This window comes from Podarcis filfolensis, assembly GCF_964270895.1.
Source record: "Podarcis filfolensis genome assembly, chromosome: 14".
Classification (NCBI taxonomy): domain Eukaryota; kingdom Metazoa; phylum Chordata; class Lepidosauria; order Squamata; family Lacertidae; genus Podarcis; species Podarcis filfolensis.
Window position 1 is genome coordinate 18,441,953 of NC_139616.1, and position 16,777 is coordinate 18,458,729.

The window sequence follows — 16,777 nt, forward strand, 5'->3', positions numbered from 1 at the left end:
TTATTTGAAGATGCTGATTCTCACGAGTCAAGGGCTTATGAAAGGCTGGTGTGTCTGGCTGGATCGTGTTAGCACCAAGCTACCATCACCATCATTTTATTATTTGCACCCAACCCATCTGACTGGGTTGCCCCAGCCACTCTGGGTGGCTTCCAACATCTATAAAAACATAATAAAACATTAAACATTTTTAAAAAAACCTTCCCCGTACATGGCTGTCTTCAGCTGTCTTCTATCAATAGGCCTCACAATGTAAAAAGTCTGTTCTAGGAGGTGGTCATGTTCTCCTGTAAGGATCTGCTGGAAGTCCTTGATGGTTTCCTTTAGGGGTACCACCTTGGCTGCATGGCCAGCGAAGACTTCAGCCACTTGGAAGGGTTGGGACAGAGTTGTCCAGCTCACCTGGAAGATAGGGAAGTGCCATAGCTCAGTGGAGCACAAAAGGTCTCAGGCTCAGTTCCTGCTGCTTTGAGCTCCTTAGATGAAAGGTGGGATATGAATGTAGATTGTGATCTGCGCCAACAGAAAAATGGTGTGCAGATTTATGGCAGTAATAATACTGCTCCATTCTGCCTTGGTCAGACCACACCTGGACTATTGTGTCCAGTTTGGGGCACCACATTTTCAGAAGGATATTGGCAAGCTGGAATGCGTGCAGGGGAGGGTGACCAAGATGATAAAGGGTTTAGAAACCAAGCCTTATGAGGAACGGTTGAGGAAACTGGGTGTGTTTAGCCTGAAGAAGAGTAGACTGAAAGGTGATACGATAGCCATCTTCAGATATTTGAAGGGCTGTCACATGGAAGACAGAGCAAGCTTGTTTTCACCTGCTCCAAACTACAACAGAGGAGATTCCCACTAAACATTAGGAAGAACTTTCTGATGGTAAGAGTTGTTCAGTGGTGGAACAGACTACCTTAGAAAGTGGAATAACCTAAAAGGGGGCGGGGAGGTAGGTGGAATTAACCCATTGCAGTGTGTGCTTGATAACACAAACATGATCTGTATTCTCACCACTTCCCTTTCTCTGATGTTTTACATGTTGCATGCGTTGTTCAGAAAATTAAAATGATTTAAAAAAATGAATAGTAATATGAATGGTATTGTCCTTTGATATTGCCATTAACTGTGCCACTTCCTTCTTCTGTCTCTTTTCATTTTGCAGGCATTTCAGATGGCATTGTCACATGTAAGTCTCTTCTCATTGATCGAACTAACAATTATTACTGTTACTGCTGCTACAGTTTATTCCATTTTTCATTGCTTTCCACAAAGATGTCTCAAAATGACTTCTAAATCTATAATAGACCGAACAACTTGGCAGTCAGTTAAAAACCAAATACATAGAAAAAGTATAATACAACAGAATTCCTAGAAGTGTTCATCCCACCATTAACATAGAAAGGATTAATCCTACATAGCCACAGTAACACAAAAGCAACATGCAAAATAGGCCAGACACTATACCAAACTCACAACCAAAAGCCTTAGGGATGTCTTAGCCCGGCTCCTAAAAATCAGCAATGATGGCATCAGGTGTGTTAACCTGGGGAGTGCAAACTGAATGCTTTCCCTCACATACGTTGTGCTGGTGGGCACAATTCAGAGTACTGGTTGTGACCAAGCCTCATACGTCCAGGGTATCTGAAGGATCATACCTCCCAATATGATCTTTTCAGATCTTCTGAGGAGGCTTTTCTCTCGGTCCCACCACCACCACAGGCACATTGGGTGAGGACGTGAAACGGGGCCTTCTCGGTGGCTGCTCCCAGATTGTGGGAGACTAGGCTGCCCCCTGCTCTCCACTTTCCTTTCACTGGAAGGTGACTACATCCCTCCCCCCATACTGTAGGTCTTAGGCTGTTACAGTAGAGTCTTCTGAGGGTAACTGTTTAGGGTTGATTTTTTGTGGGGGTTTTTTTTGTATTTTTGCTTTTTGCTTTAAAATGGTTTTAAGTGTTTTGAAATAACAGCTTATGGTTTTCTGTTGTTGTTTTTAATGGGAAATATATATAGCCTTGTTTGTTGTGCTTGCAGTATTTCGTGAAATGCAAAACTAACTAAATAAACAAACATTTATTCTTTTCTCTTTTGGCTTCAGTTGAGTACAGTCCCAGTCCAACTCCTCTTATCACTGTGACACATAAGCCAGAGGAAGACACGTTTGGGGTAAGTTGTGTGGTAGGGAAAGTGGATTTTTGTTTGTTTGTTTGTTTATTCATCAAATTTATAGCCCACCCTTCCTCCCCAAGGAGCCTAGGACAGTAAAAGAATTACACAATTTCAAAGCAAAGGCATTCTAAAGTAATCCAAATATTATAATAATAATTGCAATTAAAAAATAAAAAACAGCTACAGTTTAAACATCCTAAAAACAGTTTCAGGTTGTTTGTTTGTTTTAAAATCTACCCATCCAACGAAAGGTACTCTTCAGTCACTAAATGCCTGAGTAGACAGGAAGGCTTTAAAATTACCTGGGGAACCACCACTGAAAAGGCCATGACACAGGTCATTGCCAACTGGGCAATTCCTGGTGGCTGCACCAGCATCAAAGCTGTCTGCTCATAAGGTGTGAAATGGTTGGCACTGAGGAAGGAGCTGTTTTAGGGAAGAAGAAGAAGAAGAAGAAGAAGAAGAAGAAGAAGAAGAAGAAGAAGAAGAAGAAGAAGAAGAAGAAGAAATTGTTGTTGTTGCTGTTACAGAATAGGCTATCCCTATTTTCATTGGAGAAATGTTGGAGGGTATGTAGTCTACTCTGAGTAAAAATTAGTTGCCATTGTGTGTGTCATGTAGAAAGCTAAAGCTGACCCTTTATTTCTGTCATCCTAAAGGGGGGGGGCGTGTGCTTGTGTGCGCGCAGGGTCCATTTCCGCAGCAGAGCTTTCTAACACACACCTCAACACACATTGGAAAGTTGCTGGAAACCACAGGAGAGGCAAGTGCTCTTGTACTCAGGTCCTTCTTGTGGATTTCCCACAGGACTCTGGATGGGCACTTTGAGAACAAGATGCTGGACAAGATGCCCTGATTCAGTAGGCTCTTCTTATGCCCTTACACATGAACACGACTTCCCATCTTGCTGACCGCAGCCAGAAAGAAATGCAGAAAACAACTAGGCAGATATGATAGAGCAAACACATAGAAACATACACACACAACAGCAACCACCACATGTATAAATAAAAGCATGACAGTAATCCAAGACTGGGTAAGGCACTAGTCTGCAAGGAACAAAACCTCTCTTTATTTTATGTGATATGTAATTCATTTTTTAAAGGAAATGGTTGCCGGTTGCCGGTTTTTATATATAAACAAGCAAAGCAAGTTTCACAAAGCAGAGTGAATATTTTCCCTAATGCCGAAGGAAGAACCCCAGAGAGAATGCTGTCTGTGTACTGAAAAGCCAGGAATAAATATTCTGTCAATATGTGCAGAAGGGAGCGGCTGCCTCCTCTTGCCTCCAACAAAGCATTCTGTTTTGAGCCAATCCTGCTGCTCTCTTCATCTCCGCCCCCCCCTCTCCTTTTCTCTGGCTTCATCTAAGGATCCCTCCTCCAGTGTTTTCATGGAGACGTGGTTGCTGTTTCTGCCCTTGATGAGTATTTCATGTCGCTGTCTTTGAATATTGTTTCTGGGCCATTCCCCGCACTATGTGGCAGAAAACTGGGTCTCCCTCCAAGTGGATGTTTGACCGGAACTTGCATCCAAATCCTTGCTCCTTGTCATAAGAACACAAGGCTCACCTTAGCGCAGGTTCCAGCTCTCACAGTGGCTAACCAGACTCCTGTGGGAAACCTGAAAACAGGACCAGAGTGCAACTGTGATCTTCCTCTCCACTTGTGATCCCAAGCAAATGGTGTTCAGAAGCAATGCTGAGCTAGATGGGTATATGTTTTTTTTTGGTAGTATGTTTTTATTTATTTATTTATCTTTATTTTTTACCAACAACCAAAACCCAACAGTGAAACCCCCCAGGTGGCTGATACATTGAGTATACATAATCAATAATAACATATTCAAATTGACCATATGTACAATTCTGTATACATTAACACTCCTCTCCCCACAAGGTTTATTTAACTTTTAACATTTTAATTGCCCCTAATTGTTCAAATCTACCCAAATAATTCAATATCTTCTCAAACCAATCCTCTTTCTCACTGACCTTAAACCCTTTCATTCTGTGTATCTTCACAGTTAGATATTCTAAAATTATAATATTATTCAATGTTTTCCTCCATTGGTTCACCCCTAGCTCGTCTCCATTTTTCCAGTTACTCGCTATAACCTGTCTGGCTGCAGTAGCCATCAATTTTACCCATTTACATTCCTCTTTTGTTTTTAACTCAGTGCTACTCAGGCTAATAAGAACCATTAATTTAGATATTTCCGCCTTCCTACCCACAATTTCCGATATTTCTATACCAATCTGTTTCCAAAATTCATTAACTAACGGACAATCCCACCACATATGACTGTACGTTCCCATCACTCCAGATGGGTATGTGATTAATTCCACATAAAACATTTTCTGATGTCCTAAATCTGTCATCTCCATGGGAGTCACGCTGTTGGTACATCTACAGCAGTACTGTCTGTACTGACAGGTAATGGCTGTCCAAGATTTCAGACAGGGGTCTCTCCCATCTTTTCCTAGAGATGCTGGGAGTTGAACTTAGGACTTCCTGCTTGCAAAGCAAATGCTCTACCCCTGATATATGACTCTATTTAACTCCTTTCTCTTTTCCCTCTTTGTTCTTTCTCCTTTGTTTTCTGTAAATTCGTTCATTGCTTTAAATAATGCACACACATGGGGACAATGTTAGATTGCAAATTTGAGTGCAAATTGTTTTGAGTGTTTCAATAATAATATTCAACATGGCCTCTAATGCCCAGGGTGTCCTTTACAGGTGTCCATAGCTGTTGGGCTTGCGGCCTTTGCCTGTGTCCTCCTGGTGGTCCTCTTTATTATGATCAACAAGTATGGTCGGCGATCAAAGTTTGGAATGAAAGGTACAGGTCAATCTCTTCCTCCATCCACCAATGAGTTATTTCCTGGGAGGGGTGTTGGATGGGACAAGGTGGGGAGAATTATATTCACGCCAACTTTCTGACACTGGTTCTTGGTTTACAAATATGTTCACCCTGGAAATGTGATTGCGTGTTGGAAACAGGCATTTGTAACGCTAAGTAGCGCGAAATCGGGGATCTCTCATTTCATGGTGTTGTGATCCCCAGCAGAGCCCCCAGAAAAAGATGAATGGCTTGTGTGCAGCGGTGGTCACTGCTATTAATTAATTAATTGGTTTGTAATGTGGTCTTTGGTGGACTTCAGCTTTTAAGATTGCTTGGGAGCAAACAGTGTTTGTTCCACTGACAAAGTGAAACGTCGAGCAATTCTCTTCTTGAAGCCTAAAGCTATAGGGCAGGAAAGAGGGATTGATTGTAAATACAATGAAGAATGTCACTGGGTTCAAGGTCGAATCGTGGACTGGACTCACAGGCTCTTTGTCCCTTCTCTAAGATGAGGGGCCGTACCTAATTTACACAAAGCTGATTTCTTTTCCACTGGATCTTCTGATGCTTATTGAGGCTGCAGGCAGAGTTGGGTGAAGTTGCTGGACCATGGATAATCCTAAGTAGACATAGGAACATAGGAAACCTGTCTTATCCCATGTTTGACCACTGGTCCATCTTGCTCAGTACTATCATTCTACAATGACTGTCAGCAGCTCTCCAGGGTTTCAGGCAGGGAACATTTCCCAGCCCTACCTGGAGATGTTGGGGATTGAACCTGGCACCTTCTGCACACAGAGCAGATGCTCTACCACTGGGCTACAGCCCTTCCCCATTTGCTGTCATGAGGTCTGGAGTGCAACTGATGCTGTTTATCCTACTTAGACCAGACAGCCCTTTCTAGGCTCCGCCTTCTTCCTGGAAGAGTGAAGAGTCTTAACAGATTAGTCCTCTTGTCTGGAACTAAACCTACCACTAAGGAGGAGGAAGGATATGGAGGGAGAGCGAGTTGAAAGCCAGTGCCACCCCCTGGACTGCTTGTAAGCAAGAAGGCAGGCAGGCAGGTGGATGGGTGGGTGATGTCTGAGAGCAGACTGAGGTTGATGAGGTCGTGACCCAAATGGATTAGCACCCACTGGCTTGAGAGTTTTTGAAGGGGAGGTGCAGGATGGGGAAAAACTCATTTATATTCCAAATTCACCCAGTTGGAGCTCTGTATCCACCACTCCAGACACTGTAGCTATTACCACAAGTATCTATCAAGGACCAGGGTAATGGATATTTTATTTTTTTTCCTTTCAAAGTTTAGCTGTGATTCCTGTGCATTGTAGGGGGTTGCAGTGGATGACCACTGAGCTCCCATCCAACTCCACCGTGCTTTGATTCTGTGATGGAAGATTCCTAAGCTGCCTTGTACAACAAAGCTCCCTCAAGGCTGCTTACAGGAAAAACAAACATTAATGGCAGTAAAATACAATCATAATTTACAGCATCAGCTGAGATGTTTGAAAAGCCACCACATGCGTGTATTAATTTAAACTGGCTAACGATAGCAAATTTTGAACAGACAGTTTAAAATGAGCAGCAAAATGAAGCATTGAAAAGTTCGTCTTAATACCATGGTGTGATAAATATGGAGGCTGAATAAAATTCTCCCTCCCTCCGTCTCTCTCTCTCTCTCTCTTCTTCTTTCTCTCTCTCTCTTACACACACACACACACACACACACACATACACCACTCACTTATTAAACCTAAACTGTGAATGACAACTGAAGCTGTCCACAAGTTGTGAGATTGGCCAGTGTCTTGCATGATCCTCATTGAACGTGTGTGCAGTATTCAGCTGGTGTTGGGTCTTTTAACAAGGAATAACCGTTCTTCCTTTGATAAGCTCTTGTACCAAGTTGTACTTTCCATTACTTCTCTCGTAAATCATAGCCATAAATGTCCCTCTGCAGAGTTAATTCTTTTTTTCTTTTTTAGAGCCTTTTTATCGGTCAGGTTGTTAAGCAGAATCCGCAGTACATGAATGTGCCTCAACCCTTGGAGAGCTCCTTTCCCCTTCCCTGATTTATCTAGTCGGGAGCTCTGCGTAAGCACAAGGAATGACTGGAAGTTTCCTATTTATTTTGCCACAGCATCTTTGGGACACTTAGCCACGGAAAGTAATTGGGAGGCATTCAAACTGGATACAGAGCCCACAAATTCCCAAATTGTTGTTGCATGCACAGTTGGTTTAATTGCGCACCATTCCCTGTTCATTAGTACTGAGTTAATGCCCATCTGAATCATTTGTTGGCTTAACAGCGCACATTTCAATTTGCCAAGCTGGGTCGGGCAAATAAAAAGGCTTCCTTCCTCAGCAGGCCAAGTGATGGCCACTGTGGAGCATTATACTTGGGGCAGGGTTTGAAAATGTTTGAAAACTTCAGCTGGTCCAGTATCCCACATTCACCTAGAGAAGAGAAGACTGACTGAGAGGTGACATGATTGTTGTTGTTTAGTCGTTTAGTCGTGTCCGACTCTTCATGACCCCATGGACCAGAGCACGCCAGGCACTTCTGTCTTCCACTGCCTCCCGCAGTTTGGTCAAACTCATGCTGGTAGCTTCGAGAACACTGTCCAACCATCTTGTCCTCTGTCATCCCCTTCTCCTTGTGTCCTCCATCTTTCCCAACATCAGGGTCTTTTCCAGGGAAGGTGACATGATAGCCATCTTCAAATATCTGAATGACTGACACATGGAATATCTTGGAATCTTAGAACTGTAGGGTTGGAAGGGACCATTAGGTTCCTCTAGTCCAGGAATGGCCAAACTTGGCCCTCCAGCTGTTTTGGGACTACAATTCCCATCATCCCTGACCATTGGTCCTGTTAGCTAGGGATGATGGGAGTTGTAGTCCCAAAACAGCTAGAGGGCCAAGTTTGGTCATGCCTGCTCTAGTCCAACCCTCTGCAATGCAGGATTATTATTTTTTGCCCAGCGTGGGGCTTGAATCCATGACCCCGAAATTAAGAGTCTCATGCTCTACCAGCTGAGCTAAGATGGAGCCATCTTGTTTTCTGCTACTTCAGAGGGTAGGACCCAAACCAGTGGATTCAAATTACAAGAAGGGAGATTCTGACTAGTCTTTCTGACAGTAAGAGCTGTTCGACAGTAGAACGGACTCCCTCAGAAGATGGTAGACTCTCCTTCATTTGAGGTTTTTAAACAGCGATCAGATAGCCACACGTCAGGGATTCTTTAGCTGTGATTCCAGCATTGGACTAGTAGGCAGTAGTGAACACATATTCCCAATATTTAAATTGGGGGGTCTCCAAACTTTCGGGGCCGGGGCCACATTTGGAAATCTAAGAAACTGTGATGTTCCGTTTGCAAAACATATGCTCTACTATTGTCTTTCCCTTAAAAAAAGAAAAAGAAAAAAACCCTGTACTGTTCCTGTTGCTTATCTCAGTAATCCCTGGTCCCTGGATATTACAAAAAATTATTGCTGCCACCTGAAGAATGAATGGAATGTCTGCTCAAATATACCACCTCTAAACTGAGTGGCTACTTGTGGGGCTGTGTGAGATTTCAACTTATCTTTAGTTTTAACCTACAAAGCCTAATTCTTGGATTGAAGTGTCTATGGAGCAACCTTCCCCTATATGTCCCAGCCCATTGTCTGAGGCCCTTCAAACATTTGGTTGGAAGTTAGCAGAGACAAAGCCTTCTCTGTATTGGCCCCTGGTTTGCAAAATCATTCCCCAAATGTGTTCTCCTGCCGCTATGACCTCTCTGTCCATTAAAACTCACCTGTTCTCCTGGGACTGATAATAAATGGCATTAATCTTCTGCTTAACTCTTGTGATCCATGTGCTTAGGTTTTAGGTTGTATGGTTTTATGGCGGCTAGTTAAAGTCTTTTTGAATTATTTTCAAATTTAGTTGTTAGCAACATAGCTGCCCAACGTACTGGAAAGGTAGGACATAAAGGGTTCAGATATATCCGGAAGTTCATGAATAGGTTAGGCCTGTGACTAATGCTAGTTCTACTCAGATAAGACCCATTGGAAACAATGGATAGTACTTGCAACAATTAATTTCAGTGGGTCTACTTGAGTATAAATGGACATTAATACAACTTTAAATAATGACTTTTTAATTCATTTTTAAAGGTTGTCAATCAGTTTGATCTGAATGAAAACCCTCTCATTCCGAGGCCTTAGAAACCTTAAGCTTATGAGATGAAAGGAGATGTGGGGAGGGGGAAACCATGGAAAAAGAGGAAGACTAATCAATGATTGCTTGCAACACATTCTGTGATGTTTTAGGAATTACATTATCATTGGCTCATTTGGTATTCGTTTCTAATAGCGCCGATCAGAGCAGCTATATGAATGTGGATGTCAAAAGTACTTGCAGAGCCGTTCTGGTGTAATTTAGAATCAGTTAATAGGCACTTAAAGCAAAGTGGCTGCCTATCTGATTATGACTAGGGGTCCTTAATGCTTTTCCCCATAAACATATGGTAACTGTCCTCTGAGCTGATAGTCCAACAATGCCAGCATTCTTAAAAAAAGAAAAAAAGCGGACCAACTCTTGCAATGTCATCTTGGAGACATGCAGAAGAGGTCTGGCAGAGCCAAGCTGGAGCTGTGGATATATCTGGGTTTGCAGTGGGTATTCGCCACCCCTAAGTGGCTTGTGTTGGACTCTAGAATTGCAAGATCCTGATTCAGAATAAGCAAAAAGTCTGTCACTGTTAACCAGGCAATGATAGAAAACCTATACAGTGGTACCTCAGGTTACAGATACTTCAGGTTACATACGCTTCAGGTTACAGACTCTGCTAACCCAGAAATAGTACCTCGGGTTAAGAACTTTGCTTCAGGATGAGAACAGAAATTGTGCTCCGGCGGCGCTGCGACAGCAGGAGGCCCCATTAGCTAAAGTGGTGCTTCAGGTTAAGAACAGTTTCAGGTTAAGAACGGACCTCCAGAACAAATTAAGTACTTAACCTGAGGTACCACTGTACTAGGTCCAGCCATTCCAGAGACATCAGCTCATTGACCAATCACAGGAGGCCATGCTGCAGACACACCTATTTCATCCTGTTCTCTGAGGTATGCCAATCCCAGATAGCTCACTAGACTGGGGTTGGGGGGGGTCTCACATATAGAGTGTCCGATGAACAGGGATGGACAAATTTGTCAATTTCTCCGAACTTCAGTTAAGATCTCCACAATTTTAAACCAGTTTGCAAAAATTTTCAGAAAGCATCAGTGTGAAAATTCATCAGCGACTTTGTGCAAGTTTCATCTAATACCGTATAACATTTTTGTGTGCGGTGCTCTCTAACCTACATGTTTTTCACAAAATGATTTTTCTTAACAGGATGCATTTCTGCATGTTGCCGTCATTAAAATGTGTGTCCCAATGCACACATTTCCCCAACATATGCATCTTTATTCAAAACATTTGGTTGGAGAATGGCATCACAAAATTCAAAGCAGATAGGCTGGTCAGAGAACTGATTCCTGATTAATATTCCTCCAGAGTGCATGTGAATGTGGGTGAGAGAGGAGAGAGCTTGAGAGAGACAGCGACAGCTTTCCAAACTTGATATCTGAATTGCATTCAATATACATACGTTTTGCTCACATAACACATAGCTCCATCCTTGATCCTCAATTCAAAATGCGAGTTCTCGCTTGCATCGCTGTTGCCGGCTCTTACCTGGATTTGCTTTTGTGCTGTGTCGAGTGCGAAAGTTTTTTCTTCTTCCCGAAAGTCATCTGAGCTTTAGGGCATTCTGAACTTGTCAGGGTTTTGACCTTTCTGTGTTTGTATTGCCGTTGTTTTATTGGGTTTTAAAAGCCTCTGGATCCATTCTCTTTGCTCAACATTCCTTATTTTCACCTGCCTTTGAACCTGAGAAGTGGTTTCAGAGGGACTCACAGCCATAAGTGCTTTATCTCTTGCCAAATTGAAGAGATATCTATTTTGATTTCAGCATCGTAAAAGCTGCCTGGTTCCTTTTCTGCAGGTAGCCTGCCATCCATTAAAGAAAACCGAATCTTGGGTCATAAAAAGCAATAACCAAGCAAAATGTCCGTGCAACCTCTCATAATTGCACCCCTATAGCAAAAAGGTTGCATAGCAAGACCCAAAGGCTTTCCCAGCAGGTCACCCCCTAGTCTTTTCACAAAACATGGGCATAGTTTCACTGCTAGATCCAGCCAGGCTAAAGGCCCAACGGTCCCCTGTTAATTTCCACATTATATTTGAGAAAACTAATGGAATATTCCACATGTTAAGTGCTCGTTTTTGTGTCAGTTGATTCCAGAAAAGAAAAAAGTCAGTTTGCAGCCCCATTGACCTAGAAAATTGTGGACTTAAAGGGTGGTATATGGCATATTGTTCCTTCCTGTTGCTTTCATGGGGGAATCCTGGGGGAACATAAGCACATCTGTGGCGGTAAAGGGTGAGGGAATAGTGATGTTGTCCAATGACATTGGTTGTTGTGTCATACCATGCAAACTGGTGTGAACAAAATTTAGCATTATGTGCCAGTACATTGGTCAAGATTTACGTAACACAACAAGTGCTGCAGTGTGAAAAGATCATTAGAAAATGCCATAGAGGTGCTAGCATTATGATCAGGAAAGCTAACACAATCTTCCCCATGTCTGAAAGCACACTGAGTCCTGACCCTGTACTTACAATGTCTATTGGAAGATCGCAAGCAGGACCTGAGCTTAACAGCACTCTTCCCACTTGTGATTCCTAGCAGCTAGTATACAGAGTCATGCTGCCTCAAGACAGGGAAGGCAGAACATAGCCATTGTGGTTAGCTGCAACTGATAGCTTTATCCTCCATGAATTTGTCTAATCCGCTTTTAGAGAAGAAGAAGCAGAAGAAGAAGAGTTTGGATTTGATATCCCACCTTTCACTGCCCTTCAGGAGTCTCAAAGCAGCTAACATTCTCCTTTCCCTTCCTCCCCCACAACAAACACTCTGTGAGGTGAGTGGGGCTGAGAGACTTCAAAGAAGTGTGACTGGCCCAAGGTCACCCAGCAGCTGCATGTGAAGGAGCGGAGACGCGAACCCAGATCCCCAGATTACGAGACTACCGCTCTTAACCACTACACCACACTGGCTCTTGTCCATCCAAGAGCCATCCAAGTAGGTAGCCATCACTGGATCTCATGGGAATGAATTTAACAGTTTTGCAGTTTTAACTGTGCACTGTGTTAAGAAAAACTTTCTTTTGTCCTGAATTTCCCAGTGTTCAGCTTAATTGGATGGCTCTGAGTTACAGTAGGGTAGAAATTCTTCCTATCTCAACCCTGTGCATAATTTTATACAACTGCGACATGTTTCCCTTACTCACCTTTTCCCTAAACCAGTGTTTCTAAACTTGGGTCTCCAGCTGTTTTTGGACTACAACTCCCATCATCCCTAGCTAGCAAGACCAGTGGTCAGGGATGATGGGAACTGTAGTCCAAAAACAGCTGGCGACCCAAGTTTGGGAAACAGTGCTCTAAACTAACCCCTCCCCAAATGTTGTAACCTTTCCTCATAATACTCCAACCCTGGTGTCATATGAGCTGCAGACTTTAGGATGGATGTGATAACCATTTGTGAACTGCAGGTACTCTCTCTCACTGCAACTGGGACTTGCTGGTGGCTGTGTGCCCTGTTCCTACCTTACCTGGCCGATGCTGTGTCATCCTGGTGAGTTGGAGGAGCTGTCCAACGGGTTAAGGAACAGGTCTGTGGCAAGGCTTGCTAGAGTGAAAGGAACTGGAGAGAAGAAATTGTTGCACTAGCAACAGCCATGCAACAACTCTGGAGTTTCGTGCTGTCCACCTTTTCCCTGAGACCTCTGATCTGGAGTATGCACAAATTCTTCCTTCCTTCCCCCAAGGTTTCACACCTCCAGATATTTACAGTGCCCTCTGGACTGGGCATCAGCTCAGACTTTTCACCGTCTTTGCTCTTGGGGACTTGGAGGAAATGATGAACAGAAGGTGGACATCACGTTCCCTTACTCCTAAAAGTTGGGATGTCTTCTTGGGTGGCAAAAACTCTGAGCACACTAATGAACACCCAAACTCTTCTTGACCCCTGTCTTCTGCCTCTTCTGAGGACCAGTCCACAGCCAATTCTGATTTAAGGCAGAGGCTGGCCCAGACACATGTGATTGGATCCAACTTGAAAAATGCCTGTAGTTTTCTCATCAAATGAGTTTAGCTGCATATCTTCCAGGAAGTTTGTCTTGGAGAGAACTTCTGTGGTCAGACTCTCACAGGAACCTCCATGATCGAGGTTCACAAGTGAGCTGGGAACTCCATTGTTAACGTGCATCAGGCAACAGCTTGACCTTGATTGCCTAATTAGTGTTGGAAAGATCTATAAAAGTGACACCACTGTCCTTTCCCCCAGCAGAAAGGTCTCCTGGTGTTTCTCCTTCTTTCCAGCCAAAATGTTTTAGTGTCCATGTCTGGCTTATTCCCCTCCTTCCCCCAGCGAGTGCTCTAAGTACACACCAGTGACTCCTAAAAGTTGTTTGTAGCCATCCTGGGATGCAGTGCACTAACATAGGAAATGAGTGGAAATAAACTTGCTGGTTTACAAAAGCCCAGCTAAACCTCCATCCTGAGAGTCCGATCTCTGCCCATTGCAGATTCCCCCCTCTTTGCCTGGTATGACATTCACAGGATGTTGGAAACGGCAAGGCTGTGGTGCCATTGGGTTAATGAGGAGCAGCGGGAGGCTGGGGACCTGGCAAAATGTTTCTAGAGTCATGCAAAGCTTCAAACTTTTACAGCTGTTGTTGGAGCCTGCAGGAAGGGGAGGGTAAGGCTGAGTCAGGGTGAAGGAGCTGAGAAGGCCTGCATTGCTTGCGGCAAATTTGGAAGCCTCGAAGTCACATGGGTATTTGGTGTCCTGCTTTTCTCTTTGTGCCAGCATTTCAGCTTTAGCCCTCTCAAAACCCAACACGGCTGCACTTTTCACTCATCAAAGCCTTGATATTCCCTTGGTAAAAAAAGAAAAAAGTGCCCTCTCTCTGACATTTTCTCCCCTATTCTTCTCCCTTTTCAGTTCCATCTTAGGAGTACCACTAGTTTTCATCTATGCTTTTTTAATTCTCTCTCTCCCCCTGCTATGTCTCTCCCATTTCTTTTACAGCAAACATTTAGCAGGGGTAGCCAATGGAGTGGATGTTATGAACTACAACTCCCATCAGCCTCTGCAAGCTTGGCTGATAGCCAGGGATGATGGGAACTCTAGTCCAAAACTTCAGGAGGACACCATGTTGGCTGCCTCTATTCTGCAGCAAGAACCACTAACACAGTCACTTCAGCTTTACCATTGTGATTCCTACCTGATCGCCTTATTTTATGGTGAACTTAGGCAGCAGCGGTATACTGAGCCACACCACTGGCGCATCTTGCCCAGTATTGTCAGTGCTAAGTGGAAATAGTGTGATTTTAAAAGGGCATAGGATGTCAATCAGCTTATCCAAAGGCCTGGTTAAAAAGGAACAGTTTTGCCTAGTGCCTAAAGGTATTTAATGAAGGTGCCAGGCGAACTTCCCTGGGGAGAGCATTCCACAGATGGGGAGCCACTGCAGAGGAGGCCCGTTCTCGTGTTGCCACCCCCCGAACCTCTCAAGGAGGAGGCACACAGAGGAGGGCCTTAGAAGATGATCTTGGGGGGTCTGTGTAGGGTCATATGGAAGGTGGCTCTATCGACTTTCCTCCGGGAGGCTCACCTGGCGCCTTTGTTACATATGCTTAGGTGTCAGGCAAAAATATTCCTTTTCTCTCAGGCCTTTGGCTAATTAAACAATCTATGGACTTACAACTTTATGTGTATATTGTTTTTGTTTCTTACTACATTATTTTGTGTGTGTGTGTGTGTGTGTGCTTTTATATCACAAAGCACCCTGTGATCCTCGGATGAAGTGCGGTATAGAAATTTAATAAATAACAGCAGAAGCAGCCACACTTTGGGCCTTTCTAGTCAATCACTTCCAATTAAAGCAGTTGTGGAAAGATGTCTGAATGCTAGCACTTATGCATTTTTTGTTTGTCTAAAATGAAGAAGCAGCACCTCTTCCCTGGCTGCCAATAACGCCAACCCTTCAAGCTGTTGTTGTAGTTAAGGATAATTAACAGTTTTCCAATGACAGGAAATCATTAAAACTTCACTGATTTGACTTCCCTGGAGACAAACGTTCTCTACCTATAGAACACGTTCCAAATATAGCAACCACATACTATTTCCCAGCTCTGCAAGCGGCTTGGGCCAAGCGGGGACAGATTGGAGGCTGTGTGAAAGGATAAGGTCAGCTGCTCTATAGCCCCTTGCTTTCAGCTGAAGCTGCCCCCCAAAAGGAGGAGATCTGGGGCAGAATTTGCCGAGTCGATTTTCCATTTCCCCTTCTCTTTCTTATTGGGAGTGAATCATGAAAAACTAGTCTCTGTGAGCTGCTTGAATGAGTCTTGCTTCTCAAAAGGCAGGCCACTGTGGAACCAAAATGCTATTCTGGTCTTCCCTGTGGATGCGTCCCGTGCTCCGCTGGCACACTTCAAAGGAGATATATTGCATTGTGCATCCTTAACTAGAAAACAAAGGATTAGGTGGTTTTCCAGTCAGCCCTTGGAAATGCCACGTTCTCTGTCCTGACAAGTGATGTGTCCATCTTCTTCTGGAAGCAATATGGAATAAAATGACTCTGCCCCTTGACTCTGCCCTCTGTGGCCCTTACTCTGGGTCTAGATCACTGTTATGTACTGAGTTGAATAGGATCCAAAATGCAGCAGTCTGATTGCTCCTAGAACAATAGGATTCAGAATGCAGCAGTCTGATTGGTCCTAGAACAATAGGATCCAAAATGCAGCAGTCTGATTGCTCCTAGAACAATAGGATTCAGAATGCAGCAGTCTGATTGGTCCTAGAACAATGTAGCAGTATGATTGGTCCGCAGGAGCCACCCAATCCAGCTCCAGGTGGAAATGAATCCACAACCTGATTGGCCTACAGGAGAATCCCAGAGTTAGCCAATCATGTGCAGCCCATTGTGTAAATAATGTATATAAAGCAGATATTGTGGGGGAACTTCCATTCCTCCTCACCACTATGAGCTGAATAAAGAGCATGAAATCCACTCTCGACTCCGAGTATATTTCAGGTACTGTTGTGGAACATTATGAATCCACCCACTTCTGCCTCTGGCCCAGCCTGCCACTGGCAAGTGGCCCTCAGAAGGTGTCAGATGAGGAAATGTGGCCCTTGGGCTGAAAAATGGTTTTCAACCCTGCTTTACTAGCTACTGAGCAGGATATTTTAACTTTCAAACTTTCTCATTTTGCCCTTTTGCCCGGGATCATATCTAATTAACTTCTGGAGCTCCTCCACATTTCAAAGACTCAAGTTATCACCATCTCCTCTTGTGCATCGAGCTATATTCTTTTACCTCCCAGGCTCCTGTTTATTGCTTGGGTACAGGACTCAGTTGCAAGAACAGTTTCCATTGTGAATTCACCGTTGATTAAAAACTGTAGCGCAGGAAGCGTGCTGGGAAGGAGGAGACAGGGATGAGAAGGGCAGCAGCGTCGAGCCTCGCTAACCGGTTGAACGGTGACGTATGCAGTGGGTTTCTTGATGGGCCTTGCATGGTTTGCAAATGGACAATTCAGGGCAATTTCTTCCTTGCTGTTAAAGGAAGACATTAAAAAGAAGAGAGAGAGGAAGCGAATAA

The 16,777-nt window shown here is 43.8% G+C and overlaps 1 protein-coding gene across 4 annotated transcripts in view; it reads left to right on the forward strand.

Annotated features, from left to right (window-relative positions):
- NTRK3 (neurotrophic receptor tyrosine kinase 3) overlaps nt 1-16,777 on the forward strand; it is a 421,592-nt gene that overhangs the window by 200,517 nt on the left and 204,298 nt on the right. For all 4 annotated transcript variants that reach the window (XM_083586417.1, XM_083586419.1, XM_083586416.1 and 1 more), the window contains 3 exons: nt 1,166-1,189; nt 2,102-2,169; nt 4,911-5,013. In XM_083586417.1, the coding sequence (XP_083442543.1) occupies nt 1,166-1,189; nt 2,102-2,169; nt 4,911-5,013 (195 nt within the window). The remainder of the gene's footprint in view (nt 1-1,165; nt 1,190-2,101; nt 2,170-4,910; nt 5,014-16,777) is intronic.